The sequence below is a fragment of the Calypte anna genome, chromosome 12, assembly GCF_003957555.1.
Source record: "Calypte anna isolate BGI_N300 chromosome 12, bCalAnn1_v1.p, whole genome shotgun sequence".
NCBI lineage: Eukaryota > Metazoa > Chordata > Aves > Apodiformes > Trochilidae > Calypte > Calypte anna.
In genome coordinates this window covers 20954027-20970807 of record NC_044258.1, presented here as the reverse complement: position 1 = coordinate 20970807, position 16781 = coordinate 20954027, and the positions used below count along the sequence as shown (strand labels likewise).

General features: G+C 43.0%; 2 protein-coding genes across 3 annotated transcripts in view; one reads left to right on the top strand and one right to left on the bottom strand.

Annotated features, from left to right (window-relative positions):
- The window catches only part of IFT122 (intraflagellar transport 122), a 28572-nt gene extending 15194 nt beyond the window's left edge, over positions 1-13378 (bottom strand). Inside the window, exons 1-17 of the mRNA XM_030458313.1 lie at positions 13321-13378; positions 13212-13284; positions 12968-13034; positions 11973-12057; positions 11223-11301; positions 10356-10432; positions 9846-9912; positions 8981-9127; positions 7893-7968; positions 7218-7409; positions 6910-7048; positions 6012-6214; positions 5440-5577; positions 4536-4700; positions 3651-3848; positions 2619-2759; positions 1204-1257 (exon numbers count right to left, since the gene is read on the bottom strand). Of these exons, the coding sequence (XP_030314173.1) occupies positions 1204-1257; positions 2619-2759; positions 3651-3848; positions 4536-4700; positions 5440-5577; positions 6012-6214; positions 6910-7048; positions 7218-7409; positions 7893-7968; positions 8981-9127; positions 9846-9912; positions 10356-10432; positions 11223-11301; positions 11973-12057; positions 12968-13034; positions 13212-13252 (1869 nt within the window). The 5' untranslated portion in view covers positions 13253-13284; positions 13321-13378. The remainder of the gene's footprint in view (positions 1-1203; positions 1258-2618; positions 2760-3650; positions 3849-4535; positions 4701-5439; positions 5578-6011; positions 6215-6909; positions 7049-7217; positions 7410-7892; positions 7969-8980; positions 9128-9845; positions 9913-10355; positions 10433-11222; positions 11302-11972; positions 12058-12967; positions 13035-13211; positions 13285-13320) is intronic.
- A 105-nt stretch (positions 13379-13483) lies between these two features.
- On the top strand, positions 13484-16761 carry MBD4 (methyl-CpG binding domain 4, DNA glycosylase). 2 transcript variants are annotated; one of them, XM_030458315.1, is made up of 7 exons: positions 13484-13752; positions 14059-14863; positions 14953-15027; positions 15371-15505; positions 15745-15894; positions 16225-16328; positions 16616-16761. In XM_030458315.1, the coding sequence occupies exons 2-7, from the start codon at positions 14854-14856 to the stop codon at positions 16691-16693; spliced, it is 552 nt and encodes a 183-aa protein (XP_030314175.1). In that variant the 5' UTR covers positions 13484-13752; positions 14059-14853; the 3' UTR covers positions 16694-16761. The 2 variants fall into 2 exon arrangements, with proteins under 2 accessions (XP_030314175.1, XP_030314174.1); XM_030458314.1 differs by lacking the exon at positions 16616-16761 and having other exon boundaries at positions 16225-16429.
- The last annotated feature ends 20 nt before the right edge of the window (positions 16762-16781 follow it).

Here is a 16781-nt window from a genome sequence, read left to right as displayed (position 1 = left end):
GTTCCTTTTAAAAACTGGTTAAAAGAAATATCAGAGGAGCTGTTGCACCATTTTTTAAAGCCTTCACAGAATCCTGCCAGATAGAGATCTGGTGGTTATATTTCCTGTTGTCATCAATTAGAAAAATAGATGTGTCCTCATGGAAAGAAAACCAGCATATTAATGGAGATGTGAGCTTAGCTGCACCCTCACAAGCCTGAAAAGGAACCCAACACATCACAAGCGAGAGCAAGCAGTGATGTACAACTCTCACTTTAGAAGAAGCATCTTCAATAAGTCTGAAAGTAAGTTTATACCTATTTACAAAGGGTATCTTTCTCATTAAAGAGAATATAACATGACAATCCTAGAATATCCTCAAGAGATGCAGATCTGGAGAAGCAGATGTGGAAAAGAAAGAGGTTCCTAACACAGAACTTTTGTCCCAAGTTTAGACACCAAGAAAGTTAACTGCAGCCAACTGGAGCTTTGACAGAATCAGGACAGCTCTGCAGAAATGGAAGAGGAGGAATGGATTCTTTCAGAGAAGGTGAAAATTTAAGTGTGAGAAAGAGGAATTCCATTTATGCCATCTCAACACAGATCTTTAAACCAAGCATTATCATGCAGTTTTTGTAGAAGGACAAGGGTGATACCATGTCATTTAATGTGCTCATGACAGACAGTTATTGTCTAGTGAAATGCTACCAAGAAGTGTGAAAAGAACTAGTGATTAGAGCACAGTATGGAAGCACAGAATCCCAGTTGTCACAGACTTGTCATGAGACCCCGAGTTTGTCATTTTATTTCTCTGGGCCTGTTTCTGGCTCCGAAAAGAAGAGATAATAGTAATTACCTACCTCCAGGGGGTACAGAAAAGCTTAATTAACTCATGTTTATGAACTATTCTGGTAGCACAGTAAGCTACCAGTAAGCTCTGGTAGCACAGTAGTGTTCCACTGCTTATTAATTGAACATGGGACATTTTTCTCATTTCCCTAGTGACAGTTTCAGAAGTTCTTATTGTCCCACATGCACATTTTTAAATGAAGTTTCAATCATATGATCAGAATTTGAGTCACCTCTGTTCATCAGGATTTTTCCCTCTGAACACATCCCTGGCAGACAGAAGCATTATCTGAATAAAAGTTCCTCCAAAACAGAAAGTACTGATTTAATCACAGTACTAAATATAAGGAAAAAACCTCTCTTTACCACTCTTACCTCTATGCTGCTGATCAATTCTAAGTACCTAAGGTCTCGTACCCTGGTAAATGCCTATTGGAAAAGAAAAAAAAAAAAAAGAAAGAAAAAGAAAAAAAAAATTAAGTTGAAAAGCCAGAAAAATGAACATAATATTGTTACATATAAATCAAGCTATCTTCATCCAGATAGGACAGACAAATGTGCTGGGGTTTGTGTAGCATGACCTGATGGGCTCTGAGGCATTACAGTCAGACAAACAAGGGAAGACAGTGTAGTATCTTTTGCAAATGGAGATAAATCTGCAACCCAAGTCTCAAGTGACAAAATCACTTGTGAGTTACAGCAGCTTAGCACTTATTCTAAACACCCATCAAAAAAATAGAAATTTAACTCTTCAGACCACATGCTCAAGACTTCTAACCAACCTATTGCTTAAGAGGGCACAGAATATTCTGCTTATACCAGGTTGGACTAAGAAGTATGAGAGCCTTTAATGTCAAGAAGCTGCTTTTGTTCCAATTAATCCGCTCTAATTCTAAGAGGGCACTACTTTAACATTCCAAAGAGGCACTAAAAACTTCTTTTTAAGAATATCTATTTGCATAAAGCTGTCTATGAAACTAGAATTATTCTGATGCCTCCACTTATGAAAAAAAAAGAGAAGGCGTTTAATTTCCTTTAAAAAAATCTATTATTAAAAGAAGCCTATCCTTACAGGCCTTTCCCTGAATATGTTTAGAATGCTTTGTCTTTCATACAATATTCATTACATTAAACTCAGTTTACCCTCTCCTATTTGATAGGAGGTGGTGAAAGGAACTAGAGAAGTACTTAATGCCAGAGAAAATGCTGTTCTTCACTATATGCCTCTCTATAGACCACTCCCCAAACCAAGGCATTCCAAACAGAAAATTACTAAAACAATGACATCTCATCAGCATTGCCTTCAAAGAGCATTACTGGGTAAATAACAAAGAATACCAAACCTCCACATTTTAACTGAGGTTATATGAACCACTCACGGGGAAAAGGAATGAGTTCGCAGGGCTGGCAGGGGGGAGCCAGCAAGGCATCCTTTGCTGCCACCCGGTGGTCAGCAGCACCACGGAACAATTTCCTACTTCCATTTCCCTTAAATTCACCAACGCATCTCCCAGCAGATGAAAGAAAACATTTTCTTTGCATTTAACGCCTTGATTTAGAGCAGGGCATTTATCTAGAGAGATAAATTCTATTTCATCTTAAAAATTCATCTCAAGATCCTGAATGCATACCAAACCAACACGGTCTTTGATATGTGGAATTATGCATATACACCAACCCTGGAACCCCACTTTATTTTCTAGCCATAAAACATACATTATACATGCAAACTATATATATAAAGATATATAAAGCAAGCTTGCTTATATATATGTAACTATCTGTTTTACCTTTTTAGCAGTTTCAAACTCCAGCCCTTCTAAGGCTTCCATGGCCAATTCTTTCCAGTCAGTCTGAGTTACTCCTAAACATGCAATTTGATAGGCTTCTTTAAACATTTTTCGTTCCAAATACTGATACATGGGTGCAGACTGAGGATTTTCAGTGAAAAACATGTATTAGAAAGTGTAATACCGAGACATATTAGTGAAATTCTCTGCATGCATTGAGGAAAAAAATAATATTCACAATGTACAAGGAGTTTGTTTTCTGGTTTAATACTACGGCAGGAGAGCAGAGGAGGAGGTACTTTACTCTCAGAGGCTAAAAGTGTGAAAAGCTGAAGGAAGAGGTATCATGAGGAAGTGACCTCTCTGTGCCAACCCTGGTGACAAAGCTTGGTTTACCAAGACTGTGATGATTAAGCCCAGAAGTTTCAACCTTGCCCACATTTGGGTGCGTAAGTCAGAATGTTTTTTTTCCTTCCCCCTTCTCATTTTTTGTGTTGTTTCTTAGACTGTTTAACCTCTTGCATTGCTTCCCATAACACAGAAAATAGTGGTTTGCAAAAGGCAACCTCTGAATTCACAATACAAGACTACACGGGTACTATACATTCAGACTAAAATATACAGCTCCAGTGTTGCCTAAACACACCCAGATGAAGCCACAAGATAGTACTGGATGTGCTTATAAGAAAAAAAAATTACATCTTGAGAAAGAGTACACAGAGAGACTACAGCTACAACACAGGAAGAGGTAACACCTGCACCACGTCTTCACCTTTGCTTTTAGGTTATGTGGGTTTGCAAATACAGGGGGAGAATTAGAAGCAACAACAACAGCAAAGAGGAAGTTTGGCTTAATTAATGCCAAATAAACCAAAATAGATCATGCAATACAACCTAAATAACGATGATGAAAGCGTGAACTGCGATAATTTTGGTAATGGAATACAAGTAAATCTCAGAAAAGCTTCTTTACTTCTTAAACATTGATGTTTATGAAATGTAAAGCAACACTTAATGAGATTAGAGGATTACCTGCGGAACTTCAACAGCCGACATAGAAAAAACATGAAGACAGAAGATCCTGGAGCCGATGTAACCCACTACAAAGCCTTGAAGTTTTTGCTGATGGACAGGGAAGTTGCTGGCTTTGATATTGAGGTAACCCCCTCCAGAAAAGCAAAGCATATCCTCACATTGTGTATTCCAAGCTACACTATTAGCATTGGGTTCCTAATAAGCAAAATAACATCTTTCACATCTTGATAAATAGCTGTAATTGTCTTTGCTTTGTATTTACTATTAATCTATGCTATCAAACTGTAGAACACAATGTAAAATTCCACAATACTACAGTTAGTTAGCTACCACACTTAACTGATCATTTTTTCATTACAAAAATAAAGTAAAAAACCTTATCTCTGTAGTACTTCCTACTTTCTAGTGTTCTCCGAAATTATTTCATCAACATTAACAAGTGAACCCTTAGAGCAACTGCTAAACTGACACTGAAGACAGAATTGTCATTATTCATTTTATAGACTGGGAATACACAGCAAGCATGCACATTTAGGCTACAATTCTGTTTGTACCAATGATAAAGCCAAAATGCACATCAACTGTAATGCTCCAAAAGGAACCAGAACAGAGCTCTACATTAAACTGAAAAGGTCACACTTAAGTGTTCTTTATTCAGCTGTGGCTCAATATATTTCCTGTCTTCTCAGTCCCTGTCTACCATCTTACTATCTCTAAAAGGGTAGTTTTGATAGAGAAATAGATCACAGTGAAATCCTGCCAGATGTGATTAATGGCTTTAATGACAGTTACGTGAATTTCTGCACAGAAACACTTGGTATGTTCTGTTCTCCAGAGTTTCCTGCTTCCCCTCTTACTTTTTTTAAAGACTCTGAATTTTACCTGAAACAACAGCTCCTTGGTATGAATATCATACACCAGACAGGTATCATTTTCATCAACCACTGCCAGCTTGTTGCGGGATGCACTCATGTCCAGGCAGCGCACAGCTGTGGATTGCTTCAGCAGAACGATGGCAAAGGCATTATCCACAAAGATCTTCAGAATCTAGACAGATTGGAAACTCAAGTCAGACCATCCATTTTTGTTCCTAAAGCTAGAAATAGCACAGCAGGCACAGATTTCAGAGCTGTTTAAAGCCTCCAACTGCAATTTTTTCCAGAGATGAACTGTGTATTAAAATTAAGGAAATGCTTTGAATTTGAGGTATCTTGAAAAGAGTTGTTTCCACAACATACTCTGGGTTGCAATCCTATCCAAATAAAACATTTACTGCACATCCTGGATTTTTTAATGCTCCACAATCGCATTAAGGCAATACTACAGGACTATATAGCATAGGTACAGCTGGCATAAAGGCTCGCTGTTGCTGTTGTCTGTATCAATACCTCTCCAGATTGATGCTTTCAGCTGCTCACTGGCTTGTGAAATAAATAGCAATTTCATCTCTAGCACATCTGCACCTTCACAAGTGGTCATCCAGGGAAGTACACCCACACATGCCAACCCCCAATGAAGACAAACATTCTCACAGTTCACCAAGAACTCAATTTTGTCAGTTCATAACAACTTACAGACTTTAGACAAAGTTAAACATGATTCCTTCAACTTTACAGCCAGAGAATGTGAAAGATAGCAGTAATCAGGTTTTAATCACAAGATGAGACTGACAAATAAAATTCTTAGTTGTAAAAGACTGGGCTGCTCCTAAGGTTTCCTCCTAAGGGTGAGTGTAAAACAGATTTTATTTGCAATGAAAAGACACACACCAGATACTGTGAGTTACCTGACCATTCTTTAGACCAACTAAGAGGCCTTCTCTTCCTGGAGGCCCTCCAATTACTTTAATGTAACGAATAAGAGATTCCATCACCCATTCTCGTTCTTTAACACCACTGAATGACAGGCACTGCAGTCTTTTCTCCTAAAGGCACAATAACAAAATACTGCATGGAGATGAAGATAAAACCACTTTCATTTACACCCATACTAGCATATGTGCCTACTTTTACATGTAAGAACAGTCAATTCAACAGGGTGAATTCTATAAAGTTTTCCAACGTTATGAACAAACAAAACCAAAATACCCCCAACCTTCATCTAGCAGTTCATCCCCACCCAAAAGTGCCCCTGGGTGATGAGCCAATTTATCAAATGCACTACAGAGAGTGTTTTACTGAAACAGAGCCAGCTGTGGCAGAGGTATGTCAGTGCTGCACACCACAGCAGCACCGCACAGGGGTGCTGAGGGGAAAGCCCAGGGAGATGATAAGTGCAGTCTGTTCCTATCAGCTATTTGGGCAGACAGCTTAAAGTCTGAATGCATCCCATGACTACTCTAGACTTTAAGGCACATACCTGGCATAAAATAATGTGATCTGAACACACAACCAGCAAGTTACATTCAAATTTTTTTGCTATCTTCTCCTTCACCCGATAATACATATCTGAAGAATCATCCGAGTATAACTCAAAAATCAAGATTTTCTCTGGCATCTGGATTGCTAATCTGTTTTTGTAGATTGCAATTTTCTTTACGAGCTCTCTGCCTTTTATTCTAACTAGAGAAGAAAAACAAAAACAATACAGTGTAGGCTGAAACAAAAATAACAGATACAGAAATCAGAAAACTTATTAATATGTTAGAATTCAATCTTTCTAAAACACCTCTAAATTTAAAAGCAGATTCCTGCTCAGATATATTTGTTATTCTGTGTCAGTGCGATCCACTATTTCCATCACAATTTATTGCCCTCCTTTATTTGTCAACAGCACATTCTGAAGCAATACTTTGACTCCTTGCCATAAAAAGCCAGAGGATATGAAGAAACAAAATCAGCACAAACCCTTGAGGCTGCAAGTGAGAAAAAAAGCACTAAATAGGATGTACAGTATTTTTATCTCATTTGCAGAGATTAAAACATTATCTCAAAAGCCTCTGCCCCTCCCAATGTCCTTTCTAATCCCCACATCTTTCATTAAGCCTGTCAGTGCTGATCCTCCAGAATCCAAGTTTGCACTCTTATCCTGCAAACAATGTTCCCCAGTTTTACTGTCAAAGTGACAGCAACCTGTCCAGTACAAGCAGCATGTATTCCAAGTGTTCTGATGGATATTGAGTAAAAAAAAAACAAATCAAAACAGAGAGAGAGATGGAGAGAGGGAGAGAGAGAGAGAGAGACAGACAGACAGACAGAGACAGAGGGGGAGAGAGAGAGAGATCTAAGCTTTGGCCTGACAGCAAGTGTGAAATTACCTTTCTGCTCAGTGATGAGGTGCTGGACAATGACATCAGTCATGCTGTCTCTGTAAGCATAGCGATCTTTGTACAGGCCATGAACAGTGCTGAAAATCAACTGGTAGAAGGATATTGTTCCATCTTGGCATCCCACTGCCTGAAGACAAGGAGGAAATACTTTTAGTTGGCTAGGACCTCACTAGCCACTGCCTGGGCTCCACTGTCTCAGTACAAACGTCTTAATGAAGCAACTGAGTCTGAGACTTACAGTCCTACCTTCCCTGACAAACTCTCAGTGGAAATGGCAGCAAACTGAGCCCACTCACCACGTAGTTGGAGTCTGGTTTAGCTCTGCATGTCCACACCCAGCTGCTCTGCTCTCCTATGGTACCAAGACGCACGCCGTCCTTGGTGAAGAGGGAAACTTGCTTGTCTGAACCTCCCAGTAAAATATACTCTCCTTTAGTAAAATAGCTTACACAGCAAGGATCAAAATTGAGCACTCTGTCTTTCCCAACCTACAAGGGAAAATAAAATAAATACACTCCTGTTTTCCCAAGGCAGCAAGTGCCATCACTGATGGCATTTTTCTCATCTCTCTAGCCAAGCACAACTGGTTACATTAAGATTTCCAGAGGCTCTAAAATACATCCAAGAATCCCTCCAGGCCCAAATCAGTCTACTCAGAATGCAAGCATCTTATAACCACCCCTTTAACTGGTTGTAAAAAGATGATTTCTACAGACCAGGAAACTATCATAAAGTCAAAGCTGTAAAGACAGATAAAGATAAATACAAGAATTGTAACATGGCAGCATGGGAGAAAAAAAGAGCTGAAGGAAAAGATGGTTTAAAAAAAAAAGCAGGCTGATAAAAGGTGGGGAAAGCAGACAACAGTTAATGTGGTGAATAAAGCACTAATATGCAAACACTCTGACCACAGGACACGAAACAGAACTGGAAATGGCCTGACACTCTTGAATGCACTTTCTAAAACATACCTGTTTGCCACTAAGCTGGTAAAAGGAAAGTTTCTGACCCCAGTCAGCCACAGCTAAAATATCATTGCGTTCATCTCTAAAACAACAACAAAAAGAAAGCAACCAGTAATTCTAGAGTGATTTATTAATACATTTCTTAACACAACTGAACCAAGCAACAGGACAGCAGAATATACTTCACCTTACTCTTTAAAAAAACCCAAACTGAAAGAACATCAGTTACATCTTGCCATTTAAAACTAAGACAGATGAGGTACATGAAAGAAAAATCGACCTCCTTTGCAAGGTTTGATGCATCACTTCCCATTCAGCTAATGGTCAACAGTGAAGCACCTGGGCTCAGATTCTGTTCAGTTTCAGTCAGTTGAAATCTTCTTCCTCCTGGCTGTCTCTGTCTGACTACACTGCCTACTGGCAGGCCTAGACACCAGTGCTGGTAATTCCTCTATACAGATGTCAACTGACTCCTCTTCATCATGTGCTCTACTCCAAAATTCATCCCCCTGTCTTACACCCCCTGTAATGGGGATTATTTATTCACGTACTTAGGACAACATTACATGAAGTGAAAAAACAGCTCTCCTCTCTTCTCCCAATCCAGACAAGACTCACACACACACCCCCAAAACCTCAACCACAAACACTGAATAAATGTTTCTTGAGATCTAAGTGGAACTTGTTTCCAGTTTCTCCATTCAGTTAAAGACTGGCAGCAAAGCCAAGCCCCATACACAATCACTTAGAAAAAGGAATCATAGAATCATAGAATAGGCTGGGTTGGAAGGGACCTCAGAGATCATCGAGTCCAACCCTTGATCAACTACCGCCACAGTCACTAGATCATGGCACTGAGTGCCATATCGAGTCGCTTTTTAAACGTCTCCAGGGACGAAGAGTCCACCACCTCCACAGGCAGCCCGTTCCAATGTCTGATCACCCTTTCCGTGAAAAAATTCTTTCTAATTCTTTCTAATAATGCCCATCTGTTTCAGCAGGAATAAAAGTCAAGCCTTTCTGCAACCAATACACCAAGTATCATCTATTCAGCTTTTAAAAATGTAAAAATAAAGAAAGATGAAATTATTTACCTGGATGGATTCCAACAAATTGACCATACAGGAGATGAAGCACCCCCTGGGCGCTCTATTTTCACCTTCTCATCACCATTTTTGTTCCGTATGCTGACAATGCCATTGAACATCCCCAGTGCCAGGTACTGGCCATCATTTGTCCAGCTGGTAAAACATACACATACTGAAGAGCAAAGTACTAAAAACAAGCAGCAGGAAGGTAGGATGGTGCAGCAGACTCAGACAGGGATGATAGATTGAAATACACATCGACGAGGGAGTTCTGGGAGGTAGCCAGTAATCCTACAGTTTGTTTATGCATCTAAATCCACATTTATGGCAACAGCATGCATTACAGCAAGAACATTTTATAATACACACAGAAGTTTAAAAATGCAGAAACAAAAAAAATATATAAATTAAAGCTATCATCTGTTTGCGATACTTCTAACATGTGCTAAGTAACAGATACATTTTTGGGGAAGACAGTGCTGGCAGCAGACCAGACTGTTTCAAAAGCCACATTTAGAACACTGATGAGATAGAAGTGTGGGACAGAGGGAAGTGGGATCCTATTCCTGTCTCTACTGCTGCCAGATGGAGGAATTTACACAAATTAATGTATTCTTGCTTCAGGCCCCCCATACTGGTAATACCTCCTTCCACTGAAAATACCAAGAACACAGGTGATGAAAAGCTCTACAAACAAAAAGCATAATTGTTTTTCCTCTGACTCAATTTTGTTACTGCCCAAGATGGCTAAAGAGAGGCAGAGAGAAGTTAAAACACCTGCATATGCTGAACTATTCCACTTCAACTAATTTTCTTTCAAGCCTGCATATTAATTCAAATTGTTGTGACACAGGTAATCATTAAAACTTACCTACAGCAAGTAATCTTACTGCTGGTTTTATGTTTAGAGACTGACTTCTGTTCAGGGGACCACAAGCCTTTGAATAAGCAAACAAAAAGCCAAAGTAAATTACAAGTAAACATTTACCAGTGTTCAGATTACAAACTAATTGTCAGAAAACTTAGTTGGGACTTCACAGGCATCAAAGTCTCATCTGCTGCTAGAAGGACACTGAAATATGTACTATTTGTAAGGAAATGGGGAAAAAAATCATTCAAATACCACAGAAGGTGCCTCTGGAAAAAAAAAAAAAGAAAAAAAAAAAGAAAGAAAGAAAAAAAAGAAAAAAAATCACAGCAACAAAGCAGTACATTTTACTGTGTGGCACCTCACTACATAGTCCTGCCCAAGCTGACTTAAAGCTAGCTTTGTATCTTGACTCTTCTGCATATAAAGAACTGTACCTCTCTGTATTAGCTGAGCTACACAACTTTAACAGAATTCACTGTTTAATGGAAAAGTTGGAGGAAGAAGACATACCAAAATCACTGGAGGAGCAGGATGCCAGCTGGTGAGTAAGAGGATTGTACGAAACGCACTGTATGGAGTCATTATGCCTAGAATGAAGTTACAATTGTATTTCAATAAATTATTCCTAACTGCTCTCTTTTCTGACTTTCAGCAAGATAGCCGAAAGGTTTGCCAGATGCCAGAAATAATTTGATCAGTTTATATCACATCAAATTAATCTGCAATTACTGTAAACTAAATCAGTAATAATCCTTACAAACATTTTCCCTAAGTGGCAGGATTCACTGTATTTTATCAAGATTAACTAAAAACGTCTGTAGATGGTGGTTTGTGAAATCTGATTAAAGGTTATATCCAAATTCTAAACCAAGTATGCTTGTGTAGAGTAGCACACCAGCTTATGCCTACTGACTGGTGATAAATGTGCACACACTTTCAGAAACAGAAGGTGAAGATGTTGCTTAACGGGGACAACATGAAGACAAAGTAAGAAGATGGAAATACACTGAAAGTACCAAACCTTATCTTTAATTTGGTCTTTGAACCAGAATTAGGTTAATTTTGTCTGTTATATAGGATAAGTCACATTCTGCTTCATTTTATTTCCATCTATACACTTCCCCCAGTTCTCTTCCAGCCCTCCAAATCCAGAGATTAATCTAGACTTTCCACCGTCTTTTATGCCTTTCCTCCCTTTCCTGCTTAACTCAGATACTTTCACTGTTCTTTTTCTCTTCCCTCTCCTATTATCCACTCACCAGCATTTTCTCTGACCTTAGGCAACCTTATTCCAAATCTAATGGCATTTCCTCTTTGACAGAAGTGCATAATCAAAGTCTGTTTTTGAGAAGCACAAAACTGTAAGGCATCACTTACGTGTATTTCAGAATTCCCTCTAACTTTGAAGTCCAAATTATCACACTTTTATCAGCAGAGCCAGATGCGAAACGTTTGCCTAGGAATTAAATATAATTTAAATCCCACACATACAGGAATCACTTTCACTCCTAATACTCCATCAAAGAGAGAGCAAGAAGTTCTTGAACTTGACAAGATTGAAGTAAAAAAGGGCTAACACTGCAAGTGTCCTGCTGTGACTGTGCTTCTCCAGCCATGTGGAACTCCAGTGACATTATTTTGTCATTCCTCATTAGAGCCCAGCAGCACAAGAGCCATTCTTGCCAACAGTCACTCAACAGTGAGAAGTCCTTCCTGCACAGCAAGTCCCCACAGAATGAGAACTGGAGACAGTGAAAGAACTGGAAGCAGAATAAGGTCTGCAGTAAGCATGGTAACATGCTAAGGATGAGAAGATCAAGGGAAGTATGGGAATAAAAATCACAGGCAGATGGAGCACTAGAAGGAGGCACCTCTGGGATAAGCCTTCTCCTCACACCATCCCAGACACACAAACTCAACCAGCACTGCAGGAAGGGAGGGGACATGGGGACTGCAGTTCTTGGGAAAGTACAGCACTTCTGCAGTACACACAAAACACCAACACTCACACACATGTTCAAAATACTGCTACTGAAACAACCCTGACTGCTCTATGGATTGGCAGTAAAAAGGAGAAGATGGGCACTTTACAGAGCAGACTAACAAGCCCCTCAAGATGATATTTACCATCTTTAGCATAAGCCACACAGTATACAGTGTCCTTATGTCCCTTCAAGGGCTGAATTAAGGTTCCATCAGAAGTATCATACACCTAGTAAGACAGAGGGAAGACAAAAACACAGAAAGAAAAAACATATGTCTCCCAGTGAAGACTAGAGTATAAAATTACTGAAGGTCAAACAAGATTATACACCTTATTTTGTTTGTTCTTTTGCATAGCATACAGTCCATGAAAGAAAAAAAAATGTTTTAAACTGTATTTTCCTTAATGCAATACTTCTTTGAACAAAAGACAACTCAACACTAGAAAGCTACATGCACAAAAGAAATTTCCAAAGAGCTCATTTATTCAGCTTGGTTTTCTGTCCAGATGTTTAAACATAACAAACTATTGGAAGGGACCATCACTACATACACCATTCTGCAGGCACTGACAATAATAAAGCTTGCTGTCCTGCAGCTCTGAGTGATGTCTCTAGAATGGTGACATCCACCTATCCCTGTGGCTTACACCTGCCCCATCTGAAACCTGCAGGAGCTGTGAGAAGGTTGGTCCTGAGCTGCTCCTGCTGAGGGGTTAGCAGCAGACTGGTGAACCCAGGACACAGGGAAAAGCTCCAGCTGAGGCTTCTCCCAAAACAGGCACTTCCACTTGTGATTCTTTCCCCTTTTCACAGAGATTCTATTGAAACCTGTAAGAAGGGGGTATTTGTGTACCATGCCACTGTGCTCAGTTCAGATACAAGTTAATGGATTTCACAGCACCGCGTGAGGGGGAAGGGGATGGGATGACACAAGTAACTTTTATCTCATTAATAGAGCTTAAAACTTGGTAAGAAACCTTAAAACCTTCAGAACACTTTACAGCTAGCCTGCATTAATATGTATGTGGCTATGAGGCTGGCCTAGTAGAGATAACAGGATTTTTGATAGGTTCTATTCAGAAGTTAATGCGAAAGATTTCATATTCATAAGTGCTATAGGAGGAGAAGTCTCCATACCAGCAGCCTGTTCCCTGCAGCAATTATCAGCTGAGCACCATCCGGCCTGAAGGCGAGATCATAAATACTACAGGAAGAAAGCAAAAATCCCACATAACCAGGCAGAAAATGTTATTTCCACTCACGTCAAAGACGCCACGTAGCAAACGGCGCTAACTGCGTGTTTCAGAGCCCTCAGAGCCCTCCCGCCCCCCGACAGACCCCAGGGCGCCCGCCCTGTGCATGGATCCCCGGGGCCGCTCACCACTGCTCGGCCTTGTCGCGCCAGGTGAGCGTGGCCCGCATCCCCGGAGCCGGGCCGGTGCTGGTGCTGGTGCTGGTGCTGGTGCTGGTGCTGGTGCTGGTGCCGGTACCGGTACCGGTACCGGGGCCCGCTCCACACCGTTGTTTACCACCGCCCCCCGGCGCCACGGGCAACGCGCAAGCGCGGAAGCTCCCGACAGTCCGCCGCCACGGTAGGGGGCGCTCGCCGGCCGCCTGCCACGCGCGTGCGCTGTAGGCGTGGCGGGAGGCGGAATGGCGGCGGGACCGGGACCGGGCCGAGGCCCATGCACGGAACCGGGGGACGGCCCAGCCCGCCGCGACCCGTCTCGAAGCAGGGACTCACCCAGCATCTGTTCTTCACGCAGCCTCCCGAGCGGCAGCCGGGATGGGGCGGCGGAGAGCGGACCGGCGAGAGGGCCGGCGGCGGGCGGGCCCCGCGGCGTCCCCGGCGGCTGGCAGGTGGTAGCCAGGCGGAGGCGGGCGGGCCGGACGGCTGGGAGGATCGATGTGTGCTTCGTGAGGTGAGGCCGGGCCGGCCGCCGGCCCCAGGGGAAGCCCCGAGCAGACCCCCCGGTGCCTGCCGGTTCTGCGGGCTCACGCTGCCGGTGACCCCGCGTGTGCGCCGTGCGCGGAGCTCGTCAGCCGGAGGGCACCGGGTGTGTGAACTTGTGTAAACCTGGTTTGGTCAGGTCACAGAAACTCGTCTAGACACTGCCCCTCACCAGTGCTGTCACTTCTCGTGTCTGTAAACACCGGGTCAGTCGAAGTGAAGCGCGGGAGGGTGAGGAGGCCACCACTGATTGACTTTGCTTTCTTTTGTACCACAGTCCTGAAGGGAACAAGCTAAGATCAAAAAGAGCACTTGTGGAGTATCTCCGGAAAACAGGGGAGACAAGGCTGAAAGCAGAAGACTTTGATTTGACAGCTCCTGATCTGCTGAGATGGAAAAGAGACATCAGGGAAGCTGTGGGAACTGCTGCAGAGAGTGCGGGGTGTCAGGGGCAAGGACTCAGTGAACAGAACGGTGCAGGGGACAGAATTCAAACCACCCAGGTGGAAAGTGAACACCTGGAAGATGTGACAACCACTCTGAAAAGCAAAGGTTTGATTGTGAATGGCGTAAACCCAGAGGACTGTCTGAGACCAAACAAAAGGGGGCAGGTGGAAAAAGGGCCCATAATAGGAGAACTAGAAAGAGCTCAGAAAAGAGGAATGGAGAGAACACCCAGAGTAAAAGGCCAAGAGCAACACATAACAAAGAGGAAACCGAGTGCATTCAAAACAAGAGATTGTGCAGAAAGGCAGAGCTGGGTGTCAGTGACCAGAACGTGGAGCCTGTGGAGGCAGGGAGAGCTCAGCCAAGGGCTTCCAGGTCAGGGCCAGCCACACGGCTGAGGTCCCTGAGGGCTGGCTTGCAAAGGAAGCTGGAGAGCCCAGCAGAGGAGGAGTGTGTGGACACAGCTTCTGGTGACACATCTGCAAAACCTGAGGGGAAAAACAAGGGATTGAGAGCAGGAAGAGAAACGGAGGGAGGGGATCCAGGTCACCAGGACTTTAAACCTGACACTGGCACAGATGCTGATGGTTTGCAGCCCTGTAAGAGAAGCTTCACAACAGCTAAAATGATGCCAGGTACTTGAGGTTTTGAACATGCTTGGGTTTGAACCTCCATGCTTGGGTTGTTTAGGTTTTTATAATGCTTAAGTATTCTTTCTTTACAGAAGGGTCTGTGCCACGAACACAAGTGGATAGGAGGAAAACAAGTCCGTATTTTTCAAGTAAATACAGTAAAGAAGGTATAGTATACTTAACAGAAATGAATCCTCTATTATGGGGGGAGGAACAGCATGGCTTAAGATGAAGTGATGTTATGGTAAATCCTGAGAGCATGAAGGGAGCTGGGGAGGGTCCCTCTCTTCAGAACACAGATGTAACATGGAACATGCAGCTTGGACTTGCCTCGCCCCTTGCACTTCTGTAAAACTCTGTGTGAGCTGCCCTTGCTCCATCCACATGCAGTGCCCCACAGGGATCAATCTGCTTCAGAAGGCCTTAAATTTTTAGCAAACTGTTTTCATTTAAATAGGTAAATCCATCCTCTTCTGCCCAGTAATGTTCCTGTGTTGCCTCTGTGCACAGCTCCCAGCCCACCAAGAAGAAAGGCCTTGAGAAAATGGACTCCTCCACGTTCTCCTTTTAATCTGATCCAAGAAACACTTTTCCATGATCCATGGAAGCTTCTCATTGCAACCATATTTCTCAACAAAACTTCAGGTAAATGGAGTCCTACAATTTTCTGTTGTGTAAATGCAGGGGTGGTGCTACAGGGTAAGAACAGCTGCCCGTTTTTAATGGCACTGAGGGAAGAATAAATACATTAACTTGTGTTAGTGTAAAAAAAAAATCTTTAATTTGTAACTTTGCCTCAGAAGACTCTGACTTCCAAAGGCAGACAGATAATCACAAAAGGGAATCATCAGCACAGCCTTCTGCTCACAAGAGTGTTTCACCAGGTAAAATGGCAATTCCTGTGCTCTGGGAGTTCCTTAAGAAGTATCCTTCTCCTGAAGTGACCCGGGCTGCAGACTGGAAGGAAATGTCAGAGCTGCTCAGACCTCTTGGCCTCTATGAACTCAGAGCTAAAACTATCATCAAGTTCTCAGGTAGGTTCTCCCAAATAAGTCTGTGGGATGGCTGCAGGTACTCTGGCAAGGTAAACAGCTGGAAGTCTTATATGAATCCAGTGTTTTCTGTACTTGGAAGTATTCCTCTGTGGGTTCTGAGGAGAGATTTAAACAAAGCTAACTTGCAGTGGTTCGTTTTAAGTGTACCCCCTAGGGATTAATTGTCCTCGCTCTCCAATAAATAGCCAAAATCTGTGGTTTTCATTTAAAACGTTCCCAAGTCGAGCAGTGTTCCTGACAGTAGCAGAGAACGGGGAGCTTGCCGGGTGTGTCCATGCAGGCAGTGAGGGCTGTGACGCTGCCTTGCAGATGAGTACCTGAGCAAGCAGTGGAAGTACCCGCTGGAGCTGCACGGCATCGGCAAGTACGGCAACGACTCCTACAGGATCTTCTGTGTCAACGAGTGGCGGGAGGTGGGTGAGCCGACTGCCGCACCGTGCCTCACGGTGTTCTTGTCTCCTTGCTCTGGGGGTGAGTCTCGTCCTCGCCGCTGCTAGGAACCCGTTCCAGACGATTCCTGCGTCCCTCCCACCACGGGTGTTGGCGGGGCCTTTGCCGTGCCGGTGTCCCCCGGGCGGTGCAGCGGGTGACCCAGTGCCCCCTTCCCGGGGTGGGTGTGAGGTCCCAGCTCCCTGCCTGGCCGGGAGGGGAGGTGCAGCAGGAATTTCCGTGACTTGTTGGTCGCTTTGCCCCGCTCCAGGTGCAGCCGCAGGACCACAAGCTGAACGTGTACCACACCTGGCTGCGGGAGAACCGGCACCGGCTCTGCCTGGGATGAAGGCGGCGGGGCTGCTCCTGTTAAATCTGTGTCTGTGACGTCGGCGTAATAAAATGTTTGAATCCCTACTTTTAAACAATCTCCGCTG